This window comes from Colletotrichum paranaense (genome assembly GCF_030867605.1).
Source record: "Colletotrichum paranaense strain IMI 384185 chromosome Unknown Scaffold_15.1, whole genome shotgun sequence".
NCBI classification, from domain to species: Eukaryota; Fungi; Ascomycota; class Sordariomycetes; order Glomerellales; family Glomerellaceae; genus Colletotrichum; species Colletotrichum paranaense.
The window spans coordinates 898,418-917,012 of NW_026848973.1; the positions used below are offsets into that span (position 1 = coordinate 898,418).

At 49.8% G+C, this 18,595-nt stretch overlaps 5 protein-coding genes across 5 annotated transcripts; 1 reads left to right on the plus strand and 4 right to left on the minus strand.

The window, feature by feature from the left end:
* Positions 1-17: 17 nt before the first annotated feature.
* CPAR01_14513 (six-hairpin glycosidase) lies at positions 18-2,147 on the minus strand (the record flags this gene model as incomplete). The annotated part of the gene is made up of 1 exon (XM_060498764.1): positions 18-2,147. One exon carries the CDS (start codon positions 2,145-2,147, stop codon positions 18-20), a length of 2,130 nt encoding a protein of 709 aa, XP_060342825.1.
* A 1,189-nt stretch (positions 2,148-3,336) lies between these two features.
* Positions 3,337-4,629, minus strand: CPAR01_14514 (uncharacterized protein; the record flags this gene model as incomplete). Its single annotated transcript, XM_060498765.1, has 1 exon — positions 3,337-4,629. One exon carries the CDS (start codon positions 4,627-4,629, stop codon positions 3,337-3,339), a length of 1,293 nt encoding a protein of 430 aa, XP_060342826.1.
* A 591-nt stretch (positions 4,630-5,220) lies between these two features.
* Positions 5,221-9,331, minus strand: CPAR01_14515 (uncharacterized protein; the record flags this gene model as incomplete). Its single annotated transcript, XM_060498766.1, has 9 exons — positions 5,221-5,405; positions 5,464-5,548; positions 5,612-5,701; positions 5,761-6,120; positions 6,181-6,479; positions 6,549-7,032; positions 7,091-7,294; positions 7,373-7,387; positions 7,436-9,331. The coding sequence occupies 9 exons, from the start codon at positions 9,329-9,331 to the stop codon at positions 5,221-5,223; spliced, it is 3,618 nt and encodes a 1,205-aa protein (XP_060342827.1).
* A 3,266-nt stretch (positions 9,332-12,597) lies between these two features.
* CPAR01_14516 (uncharacterized protein) lies at positions 12,598-13,579 on the minus strand (the record flags this gene model as incomplete). The annotated part of the gene is made up of 3 exons (XM_060498767.1): positions 12,598-12,852; positions 13,017-13,500; positions 13,557-13,579. The coding sequence occupies 3 exons, from the start codon at positions 13,577-13,579 to the stop codon at positions 12,598-12,600; spliced, it is 762 nt and encodes a 253-aa protein (XP_060342828.1).
* Positions 13,580-16,164: 2,585 nt separating this feature from the next.
* CPAR01_14517 (uncharacterized protein) lies at positions 16,165-17,983 on the plus strand (the record flags this gene model as incomplete). Its single annotated transcript, XM_060498768.1, has 5 exons — positions 16,165-16,309; positions 16,368-17,038; positions 17,088-17,437; positions 17,500-17,783; positions 17,844-17,983. The coding sequence occupies 5 exons, from the start codon at positions 16,165-16,167 to the stop codon at positions 17,981-17,983; spliced, it is 1,590 nt and encodes a 529-aa protein (XP_060342829.1).
* Positions 17,984-18,595: the final 612 nt, after the last annotated feature.

Consider the following 18,595-nt stretch of genomic DNA (forward strand, 5'->3'; position numbering starts at 1 on the left):
CATTATGTTGCACCGACTCACTCTTCATCAAAGGCAACATCCTCCTCGATCTGCAATAGGTGAGCTAACACCCAGTCCTGGTCATTTGCGTAGGGATCCTTGTAGTTCCCAGCTCGGCCGTTGACGGAGGTCGGGTAAATGTACGCACACGATGCGCGCCCATCCGCCTCAAACAAAGCAAGATTATTTCGAATGATACCGTTGGCCGCCTTCAAGGCCGCCGCCACCTCGCCTTGGGTGTCGTTCTTCAAGCCCTTACCGTAGTGATGCAGTGCGATGCCGTTCAGCGTACTCCAGTAGTGGGGGAATGTATCTCCCCACATACGATCCTTTCCGAACCAGTAGCCGTCCCAGTGGCGGATCGCGACGTCGTGGAGGCGATAGTCGGGCTGTTTGCCCGCAAAGAGCAGAAGGGTATCAAGATGTAGCTTGCCAGCTTCCAGCCACTTGTCATTGCCTGTATAGCGCCAGAGTTCAAGGAGCATCACAGCGGCGGGGGCGACAATGGACTGTTCAAAGTTGACCTCGAACGACGGATAATCCAGTCCTCGTTTCGCAATATTCTCTCCATGGGTGAGAAACAACTCCTTAGCTCTCTCTAGCCATTCTTCGTTTCCGTGCTTTTCGAGTGCGCGCAGGCTTTCTAGAATGGGGAGGCCAATAGCGTACAACGCGCCGCCGCCTTCAGCGTAAAAGTTCTCTAGGGTGAGCATAAAGCGCTCAAGTGGTGTCTTCTCCGCTACTGTGCCGGTCAAATTAAGGTCGAGAGCAGCAACTGTGATGTGAAACTGGAGAACCCAGGGCCAATTATACAAGCGCTTCTTGCTGCCATCCATTCCGATCGGCCTATCGCGGACATACCCATTTTCCTCCTGTAGCTTAGTCGACACATAAGTATAGTACTTCTCCAGAGACTGTCGCAACTCAACGTTGTCGGGGTTCTTCTTTAACCAGCGTGCGATGAGGATCCCCATCCCCACACGTTCGCGGCCGGGATTCCGGTCTGTGGATGTGTCCCATGCCGCGATGGCGTTGGCTTGGTTATCGAAGACGCGATAGGCTCCCTCTGCTGGAGTTTCGGGCGTGAGGTCTTGCTGATTCTCGATGATGAATTTAACGCGGCTGGAAATCAAGTCGTGGTATTTTGGGACGACGTTGAGGAAGATTGTGGAATTGTAGCCCTTCTCCGTGGTGACTACAAGATTTATACGGCCCGGACGCCCGGCGGTGAAGTTGTAGTAGCAGGTATTGCCATCGCATTGCACTGCTTGGCCACTGACTTTCGTGTTGGCATTGATAAAGGCACCGGAGAGAGAGATGGAACCCGTCTCTCTGGTGATAGAGGTGTAGTTGTCTGTCTCGACCCGCACGAACTGCTCGGAGTGCGCGGCGCTCTTTTTGGAGAAATCATCCCAATCGCTATGCCAGAACCACCTCCACGCGACTGTGCTCGACGCACCTGGCTCCAGAGTTGGAAGGGCAGGGTGAAGTAGGAACACGCCTCGCGTGTTGGACAGCGTAACTGGGTCGCGGGCCTCGATACTGTAACCCACCAACGCGCCTTGCGTCAAGACAAACCCAAGATTCCGATATTTCCCGCCCATTTGGTTCAGCTTAACCCAGCAAGAAGCACCCCCAAACGCCCATACATGAGCATGCGAGCGCGCCTCGACGCAATCGCTCGTATTTGTGTAATGGTCATTGAAAGGAGTGTAGATGGCTAAAGACGTTGTTCCTCGGCTGTCCAGTTTGAGAGGTGTGGCGCCTTTGTTTGTGAAAGTGTAGGATTCAGTGAAGGATTGATTTGCGTGGTTGATGCTTCGGCTGACGGAAAGTTCCAAGGGCCCGGCGTTGTAGACTGCGTTGATGGTGTTGTCGTGCTTCGTGATTTGGGGGAAATTCCAGAAGTTACGATGGAGGGAGTCTTGGCCCAGGTCTGCATAGCCTAGACCCCAACGGCTGCCGGCTGGAAGCCAGGGCGCGTTCGAGCCGGTACTAACCCAGTTCATGACATTTTCGAAGTGCGGATCAGTGATTTCGTCGATTGCGCCGGTGTTGTCGTTGATGCTTATACGGAAATCTTGGCTTCTCAGGTCGATGGCCGCGGCGATGCCGCCGAGAGGAATGAAGATGGCCGCCTTGATCATCTTTGGTCAAAAATTCCGGCAGTGCAGCCCGGGAAGATTTCTTTATGATTTCTACGTGCCTTGTAGCTTCTGCACTCTTATGTGTTATCCCGAAAAGGCCTTCGCATATCATTTGACCGAGGTGTCCAGTGGTTGCTGTTCATCTGGGGGTGGCGACATGTCAGCAGAACTGGAATAGTCAGCTCCTACATGCAAATAAGGCGAAGAAGTCGATTGATCATTTGAGATGGTTATGAGAATGGGGGATTGAAGTGAGCGACTGACAAGGACCGGAGCTATCCGAGCTTGTCAGCGGGAGTAACCCAACGTATCGCGATCCCGAGATCTACAATAGCACTACTTGGCGGGGCAAGGAGATAGCTAGTTTCGGAACGTAACGATACGCGGATGAAATGTGCAACCATGATGCAAGTGACCAGACACCATGCTTGCCATGTTTGCGAATCCCCGTTCGGTTTCCGCCCTATCTATTCGCGAAACCCTCTTTTTGTTGCCGGGGAATCTACTCCGAGACCCGAAGACAGGCCTTGTCGTGAAGATCTCTGACATTTCGCTGGTTTATGGCACCCTGCCGACGGACGGTGGCCATAGTGTAACAAAGCAACACGCGCAGCTTCAGGGTCTGCGGAGGCACTGGATTCTGGCGCTGGCTGATTTCGAAGCAGAACACAAGTATAGCAAGGCAAGAGGCAGGTACGTTTCGAACTCTTGTGGCGACTGTCCAAATCTAGGAATACGAGAAGCAGTTTTGCTCAGTTCTAACAGCCTCTTCCGTCTTGGAGCTTCCAAGTCGTATTATTCATTGTCCATGTAGATAGATAACCATGATATGCTCAATTGATACCTTAGAAGGACTTACGCCCTCTAACTAGTAGTTGCCAGCCGCGGATCGAGACGGGCTAACGACGGTGTGGCGTCTACCTTACGGAAACACCGGTCATACTGCGCGAACATATCAATGCGCGAAAGAAGAGGGCCTTGAGTAGTTTGAATTGAGTTTATATCTTTGACCTAGTTTCTCGATCGTGATTGTGATGTGGTTGTGGTCGGACCGACAACTCTCTTATCAACCTCCTGAAGCCCCTAGGCTGCAGTAGAAATCGAGAAGCTACTTACATCAAGCCAGTCTGCCTTAAAACTCAGCATCAGTACATCGACCTGGGCAGGCGCCGGAGAGATTCTTCCATGCTCATACACGTTTGAACAAGTGGACCTGGAATCTCATGTTCTCCAGGCTGACCGGATACTCTAGATCCCGTTGCAACCCATACAAGACGCTATCCTCGGAAATGACCTTTTCCCATGCAGGAGTTGACTTGTCTTTTCCACCTTCAGAATCAACATCCACAGCCTCCTTTTTCGGTTTTGGCATAAGGGCGTAGTTCATGAGATAACTCATCGGATACTTCTTTTTCTCTTCCCCTTCCTTGCTATTGCAGACAGCGGTCTCGGAGTATGCACCAAGACTGTCCACCACAAGCAATAAGCTCCCCTTGGGAGCAGCCTCCGTTACCCTGAGTAGAAAAGAGGTAGTTTGTGATATCGAGGCTGCGTAAAGCTCATTCAGTGTGAAGAGAAGCGTAAGCAGCGCGGGACCAGGACCGATAGCCGCGCGAAGGTCTTCCGTGCTATAACTCAGCACGTTGGCGCGCGTGAAAGTATGACGAACAGTCCCGGGCGAGAGGAACGACGCATTTGACGCACGAGCCGCAGCGCTGGCATACTTTGAGAGCGTCGGAGGGGTCTCGAGACATTCATGTAGCTTCGAGATCACAACAGACCAGTCCGCGGTGTCGATCAGGTCAATGTTGAGGAGTGTTGGTGAGGTTTCACGCTCTGGAACTGGTAGGGCTTGTAGGTCTTTCGAGGTATCTTCATAATTTGGAGATAACTCTGGCCTGCCGGCTGCGGCTGATGGTCGCACATGACGAAGAAGACCCGAGAAAGCCATGATTTCAGCTGCGCCACCCCCGAAACATACAACCTTGGCTGCTTTCTGCTCACGATCGCTGTCACAGCCAATAAATCGTTGGACGTAAGCGTCATCAGCCATCTCCTCACAGATCCAAGCCATGAGTTGCGCGTACGCCAGCGCACGGCTGGGGCTCCAACGGATCGCATACGCCTCCAGATATTCGGTCTTTCCAAAGGCTATGTCAAACTCCCTCGAGAGCAGCGCGCGATTGATCTCCTGCAGCCTCGGCTTCAGAGCCTCGAAGTCGTTGCACGCGGGGAAGGTGGTGCGGAAGACGTTGATCATTAGCTGTTCTAGTCCCACCGGGAGGATGTGATTCAGCCTCCGCGGCTCTGCTGATTCCGATGCTGCAGATGGACGCTGAGGCTTCTTCTTCTTGTGGAGGTAACCAGGCCCAGTCCAGCCCGGGCGGCCGTGAGACAACGGCGGTGGCGCCTTCGACGCACCACTGTCTGAAGATTTCCCATGTTTCGGCTGCGACTTGGCTTTGCGATCGTATTTACCCATCGTGGGCTAGTAATCGCGGAGAACTTTGTTGAAGTACAGTGGTGCGTGAGCCTTCAGCTGTAATTTCAGGTAGAGCTGGGCCCGTAAAATATGCCTTGCATTGAAAATTTCCCAAAGCTTACCCCACACTGCTTAGTGTAGACCGGCTCAAAATGGACAGGTCGCGGTGCGTGTAAAGTTTCACGGGTGTCCATGAGAACGACCAAGATAACTGTCTTTCGTTCACGTCGATGAACGTGTCTCACGTTTGACGCATCTTACGCGTTTCTCTGCACATGGTATCTCAGGTCTGACCTTCTGAGAAGAATGGAGGCAGCCTCGGAAATCTCACTCACCGCTCGAGGTTTTGGGCGATAGTTTACCTACTGGAAGCGGTTATGAATCGCGCAATGACCTCGTGCTATTAAGTAATCACTGGCGGCAATAGAGGAATAAATAACTGAGATAAATCCATGCCTTCCACGTTCATTACTCGTCACAGTGCTAGAAGACCTTCTCGCCTTCGTCGAACCTCCAGAAAGGTACAATTCGACACATCCGAGAATTACGGTTCCCTTTCCCACCTCTCCAAGGAATTAGACTGCAATCTCCCTACACATTGTCTGATTGGTCCGGTGTAGTCCTGTTGCGACGGTTCCGAACAGTTCTGCTGCCCGAACCTTGCGTCTGTTCCGGTGTGTTGTTTTTGGTTTTCTTGTCCGACAAGTAAAATGTGAATGGATCTCGATCTTTCAAATATCCGTTGGCAGCATGGAGAAAGGGAAGAGGGACGACAACTGGTGTGGTGGTGTTAGCATACCGCAATCGATAAAGAGGGGGGGGGGGGGTTCATACAAATAATGACCAGAGACCACCAGGGGGCCTCGAGGAAATTGTTCACGTCTAGCGCAAACAAAGAGCTGAGGAATGACAGAGGCAGCTGAATACCCGTTTAGCAAAAAGTCCGGAGCCGGCTGAGGCATTGACAAATTCAAAGACTCACAAAGAAGACAGTGACGAGTGTAAACACCATCACCCTTTTGCCCTGGTCATTTGCGGTTTCGCTCTCGAGAATTGTGATTGTAGTGTTCAACTACAAACCATGCAGAAATTAGCAACCACCATCGTTTGTGTTGACACGATTTGACGTACGGCGTCTTCAGTCTTTTTGGCAAGCTTGTCGAGTTCCTCAATGTCGTTCATCACATACGCGGCCGTCTCATCCTCGTCCCAATTGGTAGTGGCGTCCGGAGTGTGATCAGGAACGGTACCAATCAATTTCCTCTGTACCCTCTTCTGATAATCGGCGATGGTTCTAAGAATGTTCAGCTCGTCACGAACATCCTTGATGTCGTATAGAAGCTTCGCAGCATTTCTTGTGCTTTTCTCAAAGTCGAGTGAATATATATCGTTGGCGTCTCCTCTTTCTGAGTCTGCCAAATGCGTCTCCCGGGGTGTTGGATCACTCTGCACGCCAGCCAATTTGCGGAATAAGCCCGCTTCTTCTCGTCCCTGCGCGTATACGCGTAGTCAGTCCTAATATTTCCAACGGGAATGCACAGGGCCACGAACAATCTGATTGATAAAGCCGGAGAACATTTGGCGAATCGACGGTCTTGGCGACTTTCGACTTCTCGCGTTGTCCTTCTCATCAATTTTCACCCGTTGATCCTTGTTGCCCGATTTTCTGTAGGCACCGATGCAGCATTCCACAATTACTCTGCTCAGTTCAGTGGGGGTGCGTGATACGCCATTGGGGCTCTGACCTGCCCGATCGGACAGGTGTTCCAAGACATGTTCAACAAACGGCTTACTGCTCTTTGCAGACTCTTCCCTGAGGTTTGCCACGGACGTAGATGTTATCAACCATTCTATGTGCAGTATCAGCGCCATATCAAGCGGTAACAATGCTATCCAACTTCATGTAGTGTCAAACTTACTTTCGCGAATAGTCCAAGCCCAAAGCTGTCCAACTCGCAGCACTTCCCATGAGGTATCGGAATCCAGGCGGTCCGGATACAAGTACTTGGTGATAATTTGGTGCTCATTTCGCGAATTCCTGTCCTCTTGAGATCGCGTATCCTTCTCGTCAAAATGATAGTAATGCTCGTCTAACGTGGGTGAGAAATGCACCGGGGGAGGTGCTGCTTTCTTTCCGGAAGTAGACACACTCGGCAAGGCAATGTCTTTGTTGGCTGTTTCTGTTGGTGAGCTGACTTTGATAGTTGCGTCAGCAGTATGAGCGAGCCTCGTAGCAGCAGTATTGAGTCTGGTGGCGAACGTAGCGAGTCTAGTTGCAGTAGCAGTAAGAATAGTGGCAGCTGTAGCCCGCGTTTTGCCAGTTTTCCTAGGTCCGCCAACAGCCTCATGCGTCTGGGAATCCTCGGTGGATTTGTCATAGCTTCCTACTTCCAGGAACGGCATCTAAGTAACGAATTATCAGACGATTTACGGACAAGTCAAGCAGCTCATGTTTACTTACGTAGAGTGCTGATGCCAGGCATTCGTTATCATCCCCTTTCACCTTCTTTTTTTTGACGTACCGAGGCTGCATGTATCGGGAAAGCGACTTGTCGTCAGGAACTTGAACTCCACTGTTGCGTAAGAAAGAAGCAATTTGATCATCCTCGTCGTTGCTGTTCAAGTTATCGGACTGATCAGGATTCAATATCTTGTTCATGGTATCCTGTGCAATTTGATAAGTATCGCATGTTGAGTCAGGGGCAGAAGATCACAAGGCGAAATCCATTGCTATCTCACTCACAATCATCCAGGCCATCTGTTCCAGTCAGCTTTTGCATTAAAGTAGATACAATATCATTCTTACGTTGGTAACAGGGAGATGAATCCATGTGAAGTTGCTCTCTTCGCCTGGTTTGGAAGCGGTCTTTTTCATCTCGTTGATCGTATCGCTGATTGATCTGATTGGTGAGTTGTCGTATATAATGCTCTTCACACTTCGGAACTTGGCGTATCTGTTGAACTGAGAGTTGTCTTGACAGATTGAAACGACAGCCGCTTCAAACATTTGTCGACTCTGTTCCATTTCGTCCCCAGAGCTCGAGACCTTGAGCGGATCTCTTGCTCTTCGTATCTTCTTGACACTATAGTCAAGAACGTCTTCCATCTGGTCAAGGACTTTAGGTTGCCTCGCTGCATTGGGATGGATCTTTGTGACGTCCTGAATCTTTTTACCAACCTGCTTCGTCGTGGATTTCTCCAACCCGACCTTCCTGATTTGTTGGCGAGAGTCCGGTTCCTTCGATGCTTCGAAGCTGGAGATTGGATCGTCCCTCAAATACTTGATCAACGCTTTTCCTTCCTTTGAGTCGTCCTCCGAGACTTCGCATTCCAAAAGCACATGAGGTAGCTCGTGCCAAATCGCCAGCTTCACTAGGCTCAACTTTCCATCAGCACCTGGGATGCGGCTGAAGTCCGCACTCCGAACTCCCGTAATTGTATCCCTCAGTATTGTCTCGGCATGGATGTGATAATGTTCTCGTGATGCGAGCCAACACAGAAGACCCTCTCTGTCTGATCGATCTCCTTTAAGTCGCCGGATTAACATCTGCAGGAAGTTGGACCAAGGTAGCTGCGAAAAGTCGACAACCGAATTCTCATTCAAACCGTCTTCAATTGCCGTCTGGCCCTTGTCATTTCGAAAAAGTAGAGCGTGTTTGGGCAATTCTTCGACAAGCAACTCAGCCATGCGTTGAATGTGGTCGTCCCCAGGATATTCCCTGACCGCACCAAAACCATAGTGGAGCACAGTTCGACCATCACTATCCCGCTGGCCAAGATCAAGGCCTGAGAAGGGGAGGAGCTTTTTCAAGGCAGAAAGAGCGCTGTAGGCCTTTCTGTGATCTACTGCTCCGTAGAGAACCATGTAAATAGTCAATTTGTCCTTGGCTGGTTGACAGATGATTTTCCTGAGGGCAGCGGGGTCATTCTTCCGCAAGTGTTCGAATATGATGTCGAATATATCGAAGTGGCCATAGTGCAAAGTCGACGTTAACGGTGTCCAACCACTCTCATCTTGAAGACAAGCATCAGCCTCTTTCTTCAACAGGTGCTTGACCCAGTTAATTCTTCCGTGACAGGAGGCAAGGTTGAGTGGCGTCCAAGACTGAAAACCTTCTGTCTCATTCAGGCCCAGGGGGGGTTTGGAAGGTCGCTCGAGCAAAAGCTCGACCAACTCCTCATCTGAATCTGCCCATGCGGCAAGGTGTATGGGGTTCCATCCGTCTGAGTCTTTGCAATAGGGTGAAGCTCCTTTTTCCAAGAGTAGCCGGGAGAATCCGATGTGTTCTTCGTTGAGAGCAATCAAAAGAGGACGCTTAGTGCCGCCAGTTTCGAGATTGGCATCAGCCTCAATGAGCAGCTTCGCAAGCTTCGGAAAATCTTTGGAGGCCGCATACTGCAGAGGCGTCTGCTGATCCTCTAGAGATGGAACGTCAATAATGTCTTTCCATTTTTCGATGTCTGGTAAAGATTCGGTGTCGGCCTCTAGCTTTCGCAGGCAAAGGTTCAGGGCAGTCTCTCCTTCTCTGATGCTCGTACTGTCGGGCACCTTTGCTTCATGGCCTTCGGGCAGTGCGGGGGGTTGCAGTTCGCTGGTGACTTGGAGAGGCGGATCTTCCGGATGAGTGACCTGGCTGTCGTCATTCGTCGGTTGGGTCCCGGAACTGGGAACGGCAGGCGGTAAGGGAGGGTTATCGCTCATGTTGACTCCGAAAATTGAGTGATGTCTTTTGGAAGTGGGGTGTACAAATTTTGGTGCAAAATTCAAGGTATCTCAATGTAGTATGCTATCGGGATTCCATCGTCTACGAGGTGGACGATATTAAGGAAGTGATATGTTGGAGGACTACGGGGCACGGAAAGGTCCTGACAGTCTATATGCTAATCGTCTGTTTGAATCAACTAGGTGAAATATTGAACGGGGGCTCTCCAAGACATTTCGCTTTCTATTTCCTATTTAAGATTGACAATAAGCAATATATCATGGGTTTGGTCGCCTCACTCTTGCGTTTATCATATCTCGCATGATGCGCGCGTTGGGAACTGGAAGTTGCAGGAGCTGAAGCTGATCGTCAACACCGTGTCCTATCGTAGCGGAGTATAAGGATTTTGACCCACATGTTATTACTATATTCATGCACGTAGAATCTAATGCGGATGTACTGCGATCTGGACCAGTCTGCAATGGAATGCAAGGCCACTCGAAAATCGGGTAAGTTCCCGCAAGGCTCACCGGCACAATTTTTGGGAACTAGGAGGCAAGGATGAGTAACTCGATGAACTGCGGCGTAGAATCCAACTGAGAATTGCCTTTACCGTGCCGATTTTCATTCGCTCAAGGTGCCATGATGCAAGGGGAGCAGCACTTTAGGCCCTGCGAGGCTTCCAAATTCACACTAATCGGATTCAATTTTTCAATGTTGGCAACATTGCACTTACTTGCAAGACTTTTTTGTCTGCTTTTGAGAGAGAAAGAAGGTGATGAGGGACACCAAAGCCGATGAACGATAGACTGTTGGAATGGCTTTTGGCCTAATTATAGGTTTCTCGTACGATCTCGGACAATCTTCGTGGACGCTAAGGTAGAAGGAAACGTATACGCTTATCCGACATACCCGAATAACGTTTATTCCAATACGAAAATCCCCAAAGAAATCCATTGATTCAAAGGAAACAGCTGAACCTGAGAGCTCTGCTGAGGATCAAAGCTGCTAGATAACGTTTTAATCCAAGAGTTGTGTGTGTTCCTGGGACACGATGCTGCGATCGTTCCAACTTAACAATATCACTCTGGTGAATTTGAGGCGCTCCCGATATCGCCGGAGAACTACAACATGAGAATCTAGCTTGTGTTCTGGTTAAAGTATTCGACGCTCTTGTATGTAGAGGGCCACATCACGACGAATGTTTCAATCTCGTTCAGTATGCGATGGCTTCAATAATCCTACGATCTCTTTCAACCACCACATACGACCATACCTATTGGAAAACTCGGGATCCCGTCCGCTCTCCCATAGATAAGCTAATAAGGGCCGGATTAGTAGTTGGGTCGGTGACGACCAGCGAATACCTGGTGTTGTATGTTTTTGGTCGGGTCTTTTTTTGATATCTCTTCGTGTATACTCTTGCGGACAGATCTTTTCATCTCCAGATCATTTTGTTGCGGCTTTGAGCCACAAGCCAAGTTGGCATGGTGTCTTGACGTCGATTCAGTAAGTTTCGAATGTCAAATAGTTGAGAACTTGGTTATACCTGAGGGCCTTGCGCCCTGCTTGGCCAAGTCTCGGGCGATATACGAGTTCCTGCTCAGTCAAGGCGATCAGCTTACAATGAACGGAATTCTCTCTTCTTCTATGCGCGAAGCCAATACTTATGTAGGAGGGACGGAAACACTCTCGTTTGCCGATTGGCCGAACTTCCAGGTTGTTGAGCCTTCACATTATCTAGAAATATATCAATAAGCTTGATTCCAGGGAAATCAAGAAGGGTCAGTGACTTGGCAAATCCTAAGTCCTAAATGAAAGTAATTGATTAACATGAGCTACCTTTCATCGACATCCCAATGTCAATCTGAATCCTCGGACAAATCAATGGGGATGAAACTCCGCGTGGGAAGATTACATGGAGCCTCTGTAATTTGGAAAGAACTCGGCCGGGGAGCCCTCATGAAGAAAGCCTATTGGTATTTTCTCGACACTTTGACAGTTGCGTAGCTAGACCATGTGAAATGATAGATAGACCAATCAAATACAGATCGTTAACGTAGATGATGAAGTTCATGCGCTCAGGACGTAATTATGCAAGGTGATTGAGGTAACTACTTGCCATATTGCAGGAGACACAATTTTTAGCACTGCGTTTTCTCCCTCCCTTGTAAAGCTGCGGTCAGATACAAGTTTTTAATTATTGCCGAAGTCGTAAGTTCATGTTGAAGAACACTATGGAATTTAGGACTGATGATGGACAGACCGGCTAGCTGTTTTACCCGTCTTCCGGTTTTGCTAACTTTGGTTACTCGGACTAAGTCGACAACTCTCGAAAGCTCTTTAGCGATTGAACGAAGCTCAACTCTATGAAAAAAACGCACCGATCACTCTCGGTCTCGGTAATGGCATCACTTGCCAACAATATCATGTATTCTGCAGCCGGAATATCCGAATTCATGAGGCTAAAGTTGCGATGCTCACCATGAAGAGGCCTTGAGCATCGGACAACGTGGCAATAATCTGACGGGACCGTACACATCGAAAATGGACCGGAAGTATGACCGTCGTTCCGGTGGGCTGAAACCACAAAGAAAGAGCTGTGGCGAATCGGAACTGCTGTTGGATCACGACCAAGCACTGGGCGAGTTCAGCCTTCCCTTCTAGACGCTCGGCCTTGCTCAGGGCACCGACCTCCGAAGAGAGGCTAGCGGAGGACAGTCAAGTCCACCTGCGGATTATTCTTTGCCGCTTTCCATTGAATAAGTGACGTCAAATTGAAGGTCGGGGTCAGGTCCGTCGCACAAGTCAGTTGGTGTATCACACATCAGATGAGACCAGGCACACACTACAAAATTTACGTTTGTGGTGAGACTCCCGTCCGCGGTGTGGCGGCCCTGTGCTCCTCTCCTTGACCGTTTAGAAAACCTCCCGAAAGCTTTTGATCCTCATCTCATACAGTATTTCATTCATGCCAAGAGATGGTCTCATTTTCGCAACGTCGCATTGAGCAGGCGAGTCATTGGCAAAGCGGTCATCTGAAAGACGGTACTAGAAAGCACCACGGCGAGCAACACCAAATGTAACATCATTATTTGCATAGTAGTGGCACACGTAGTGAATTAGCAAGTAAAAAGAAAGAATCCGATGACTTCCGCTTCTATCATCTCATTGATGTTTAAGCAGCCCGAACCTAGCCTGGTACTGATCGCCGTTGGCATCATGGACGACCTTGGCATAGTCATATTCTGTTTGGAATCAGGCGTTAGATGTAAGCAAGGTCCTTGGCAGTGAAGAGAAGAGATAAGGTGGCAGAGGAAGCTCTTTGTGTTTTCCAGCTGCGATCGGCCAATACGGCGATGTAGTCTTTCTGGTAGGGGGCAAGAATTGATGTCCAATGTGGTGAAGATTCATCCTCGGCCATGAACATGCGCTCCTTCGGCCCGGCATCGATACAAATCGTGAGGCTGACGATAATGTACGGGGGATAGGTGCTCTTTCCCATGATCAAATTCCTAGGCTACAGCTTGTTGAAATATCCTCATTAGGTTGTTTCTCCGTCCTACCCCTCGTCATCAAACGCGCGGGAGACAGTCGCCTCCACAAGACCAGATCCACAAGAGCTGTTGTGGGCAACAAAATTCTGATCCGGTGTTCCCGTAGTTTTGATTATGGAGCAATCACTTGAAGACCCATTTTTAGCCAAGAGCGGGATGTGGGAAAGTTGTTAGCTTGCTTTGATGAAGCTTTGGATGTCACCAAATGACAGCTCTTTGACCTCCACATTGAAAGCTGCAAAGGTCTTGGCAGTGGGGTTCTGATCCAACATGTTTCCTGGTGGCTTGGCATCAGACGTTGTAGACATCGGGGCATGTATGGTCTACCTTGATCGATCCACCAACGCCATACGCGACAATGTGCCCAGAGATACACTGTTGGAAAGCAATTGAACTTGCTGACAGCTTCGTAAACAACGTCGTAAGCCCATTCCATACTTTCGTACTCACTTGCGTCAATACTGCTGTATTCGTAACGCAAGAGTTCCGACCTCCGAGTGTGGACTGAGAACCCCAGCCTATGTGAGACTCTCTCATACAGACATAGAATCACATAGAGAACCCTAACGAAGGCCACTAACAGGGCCTTATAGATGCAACCGCCAAGATTCCTTAGTTTGTGTTAGTGTCAAAAATCCAAAGCTTGGCTCGAATGCTGTGTACACACGCAAAGACCCTGCTGAAGGCCATCTCTCAAGGCAGTGTCCGTGCCATTTCTGGAGCAGAACACCCTGAAAGGTAGGAATACACGGGCTTTCTGCGCGGGGTCTTGGACCTTGATCGTTGACATCTGCAATGCTACCTCTAGTATCCCTGACGCCCTCGTGCTCTCGTGCTATTCTAGCCTGGTCTCGTGTGCCGCGGAACCGGGGGGATGCGCCTAGTGTTTCCTAGTGCCCGCAGTATCCTGGCACGTCTGATCACGATGTCAGGTCCCACGAGAAAAGGCCACCTCTGGCCTCTGAGTAGCTCAGATTTCAATATTCATCTGACGTGCGGCGTTTTGAACTTCATCGGTATTATTGTCTACAACAACCTGAACCCTTCGAGTGGCTGTCACCCAATTTCTCTGCAGGTTTCGTCGCACAACCTCAGAGCTTCCCGCTCGTAGGAAACATTCTGTAGCGTCTCAGGATGTGTAGTTGGAGGCAGTTGATCCTCAATCTCCAATGGTTCACTGCAGTCTAGCCACAACGAGATGAAAAGTTGAGTCCATCAGAAAAACACTCATTTGAGTAAAGGGAAAGGGTCAAGAGGATATCATAAAGCGGAAGCGAGATGACAAGGGTGTCTACAACAAGCCTTACGGAGCCTTGGCCTTGGTGGATAATGACAGATTCTCCTACCGACAAGCGTACCGGTAATTTCATGACGGCCTCCCTGAGCTCTTCCAATTTGTAGCAACTTGCGATCGAGGAATGAAACCCATTGGCTGACGAGACTCGGGCAGGCGGAGCCTCGAGCTCCCCGAGTCTGGGTAGTCCCCTCTTTGACGCCGAAACGCGGAGGCGTTTCGCGGCGGGCCAAAGCGCCACCTATCCGTCGTCTTGGAAGACAAGCAAGACAAGGTCAAGGCTTCCTTTACCGAAGGCGAGATCCCCAGACAGAAACAAAAGTTGGAGAAATTCCCGAGATGAATGCCTTGGATAATGTCAAGGCCTACCGCTGGGCGATGGTGAGGCTGTATCTCGTCGGTATGTTGTGTTGTATGCGCGCGGGTATCTTCAACATCCCGCGTGCAACTTCGCATTGGATACTAGCAAGATCTTCTGGTACGACTACGGATCGGCACATCTTATTGCGACCCTTACAATCATGCACTGCCGTTGTTTTGACGTGCTAGACATGGGAATGCCTATCACACGGGTTCAGTGTCAAGTTACATCGATCTCGAAGGATGAGTTTCTTGGTGTGGATATAAGCCTCAACGGCATGCCAAGTGGTGATAATATTGTTTGCTACTAATGGTGGGTGGTGAAAATGGTGTATGGCCAGACTTCTTTTCATTATGTCGGCCGAGAAGGGGGCCTGAGACGGGAGAGTCGGCGTTCTGTGACGCTGCGCATCGGTGTGGTTTCCCAATGAGGCTGACTTCGTCCCATAATTGCATCAAACTTTAGCCACTGGAAGAGAAGGAAATGAGCTTTTCCGTGGGTAGACCGGCTTCAAAATTTATCAAGTCTCTATGCTCAAAGGCGACTCCAACCAGACAGCCAGAGACCTGGGTTTGGAGCGGCGAGCAATGGAGCTATCAAAGACGCATTCAAGTTGCGTAGTAATCGCCGCAGTGACCCAGAAGTCTGGACGACAGAAGCCAAGTCGTTCTCGCGAAGTATGATTTGGCGTGCAGTGTAGACTTTGGAGTAAACACCAGCTTGGCTCATTGCCAGACCTGCACTGGCTACAGCTGCGAAAAGCCTCATCAATAGAGTGTGGGATTGGGTAAGTTTGGCTGGGTCCTGCTGGAGATGCGTTTCTCGGCGTTAACTCAAAAACAACACAAATTCAGATGGTGCTAATGTACCCCGCGTATCTTCTAGCCGTGGATACTAGTGGCGATACATACGGGCCGGTCCCGTCAAATCGCATCTGCATGCAAATGATCAGTTGAATCATGCGGGCCTCCGGAAAGGATCAAGGCAAGACCTGTACCCCTTTGTCCAAGAAGCATTGACGAGAGGGGTCGCAAGGCGCGAGGGTCGAGGGAGGGTAAGGAGACAGGCCAGGTCTCCAGTTTACCGAAACGTCGTAGAAGACGTCTGGCACTTGGTTGCCATGATCAGCGCATACAGGTCTGATTCGACAATGGCAAGGGGAGGTCTGGTGTCTTCTGACCGTCATATAGAATGGAATTTGGGATGTTGTTTGCCTCAGGAGCAAGGAGCCGGCCTGAATTGAAACGATGTGTAGTACACTTGGCGGACAGAGCGTCCTGGTGGTGCCGTGATGCCCCGACGGCATCCGACGAGAGTCGTTTAAGCTCGCACCGCCAACTCCAAGGTCCAAATCTAGGGTCTGAGGGTTTGGGTTGGGTTTTCCGGGTTGTCCGTGAGTCCTAGAGGTGTAAGACCACCACCCACCAGACTTTCCCACTCGCCTCCTACTCGGAGATAGATCTTCACTTCATAAAAGAGAAAGCCTCCCTGCCCACTTTCGGGAGGTTTTATTGTTGAGTTCGCACGAGGGCGAAAGGCAATTGCCAAGACAAGAGACTAAAGTAATTGAGCAGGTCTTGAATATTCCTTCTTTTGGATACGCACAACAAATTGCCCATCATGCTCGACTTCCTCCGCCGTCACAATTACAAGGTGACACGTCACATCACATCTAATCTGTTGATGGTCACCTTGGTATTTGGCATGAGTGTATTCACATTCGGATATGAGGGATCAACACTCAACACCATTCAGGCTATGACGCGTGAGTATCTTACTACGGTATGAGAACCAGGAAGGACTGGCTGACAACGGGCTCTAAGCGTTTGAACAACGGTTCGGCGACTACATTCCAGCCAAGAAGGCTTTCGGGTTCACATCAAACAAGCTGGCTTATATGAACTCATTTCCTCTCCTCGTATACGCTGTCGGTGTAATATGTGGAGCTCAGATCGGCGAGCGATGGGGTCGGAGGCTGGTATTCATTCTGACCAACATTGTCTGTATGGCCGGAACCATCATCGTCTACACTGCAAAGAATTACAATCAGCTACTCGCTGGCCGAATGATTGTCAACTTCCACGTCGGCATGGAGGCATTCCTCATTCCAATGTTCCAAGCCGAGATCGCACCAGCAGCGGTTAGAGGCTCACTTACAGCTATCTACGGTGTAAACGGAGTTTTCGCAGCATTCATTGCGTCAATTATCACCGATGTTACGAGCAAGATCAAGGACGACAACTGCTGGAAGATTCCCGTGGGCATTGGTTTCATCTTTCCGGCCTTTTCCTTGTTCTTCTGGGTTTTGATTCCCGAATCCCCGCGGTGGCTTCTTCGGAAGGGGAACTACGCCAAGGCGGTTGAGAACCTGGACTATCTTTACGGAGCGATGCCGAACTACGACGCCGAGAAGGAAGCCAAGCTTCTCCAAGAAGCCCTCAACACGAGCGAGACCACTGGAAAGTGGAAAGACTTGGTTAAGGGCACGAACTTGGTGAGTAACTTGTTCCACGGTACAATTTATCCGCTAATGCGTAGTCTAGCGTCGTACCGTCAACGGCCTCATCGCTGCTGCACTGGCTCAACTTTCAGGTGCATCATTCTCCAACTTGTACGGCACAATCTTCTTGAAGAGCTTGAAGGTCATCGACCCTTTCATGGCAACCATGGTCAAGCGAGGCCTCTTGCTTGCGACCGCAATCACTTTCATGTTCATCATCGACAAGGCCGGTCGCCGCCCGCTTTTCTTGTACATGGGCTTCATGCAAACAGCAGTTCTCATGGTCATGGGTGGGCTGGGTACGATTGCGCACCCGACAGTCGATATCAACAAAGGCATCGTTGCTTTGACGATGATGTTTCCCATTTTCCACTTCGTGTCTTTCGGAGGCCCGTAAGTTGACCCTCATCAACGTGCATAGCGACCATAAGAAACTTTGTTGACATCCTATACAGTTTGCAGCTTACTAAGACCGAAATTCCCCACATCACACTTCGAGACAAGTCGGTCATGCTTTTCTGGCTGACTGCTAATCTTTGCAACTTTATCTCAACTTTCACGTTGCCTTACTTGCTGCAGGAACCAGCGAACCTTGGTTCCCGGGTCGGCCTGATCTACGGGTCGATCTCAGCTTGCGGCCTGGTCTGGGGTTGGTTCTGCATGCCCGAGATGTCTAGGAAATCTCTTGAGGAGATTGATGAGATGTTTGCTGCTGGCGTCCCAGCTTGGAAGTCAAGACGTAAGTTCATCACCACATACAGAACGCGACACCAAGATCGGAAAACTGACTCGGGAGCAGATTGGCGAGGCGAACAGACTGCTAGGATCACCGAGTTGGAGAACAACGGTGTGGTGCCTCGCGACAGCGATAGTGAGAGGAACAGCATCGCAAAGTCTGACTTACAGCCGGTTGTCCAAGAAAAGCCATCTAAGGTCTGAGACCTAGATCTGCACATTCTGTAAATATTTTTACGACGATCGCATGACATGAGTACATGAAACGGGGTTAGTATATGGTATGTGAGAAGGATAGTAATGATAATATCTGACCGTAATAAACCCCTGATTTTGTTCTACGATACTCGTGACCTTGCTGAGATCGCGTGGCTTTCGGTGCGTGGGTGCCAACCAGCCTTACTTCACTAGCTCATCGTGATTCTAACTGGACGGATTCGAGGGTTCCGAAAGTCTACCACCGGTGCCCCACGAAGGTTCAACTAGGCATCGTACGCTGTTGATCAAGTTTTCACCCAGCATATTTCAGAACGTCCCAAGGGCTCCTAACGTCAGAAAGGAGACGGCTGTGATGGGTGACTTTTGGAACTCGTAGGGATCTTCCTCGCATTAAAACGTGGCGTCTTCCAATTAAAATACAGATCTCAGAGAACATGCCGCAAGGCGGCATGTGCAGATAACCGTAATTTAGCGTTGGCTCTCATGATTGGTGATCGTCGCCAGGGGCTTAACTTTCTGCGAGACTCTTCTGCGGAACCTCATCTCACATCTCCAATTTACTTCTGAACGCTCTTTTCTTTCGACTCAAAGATTTCT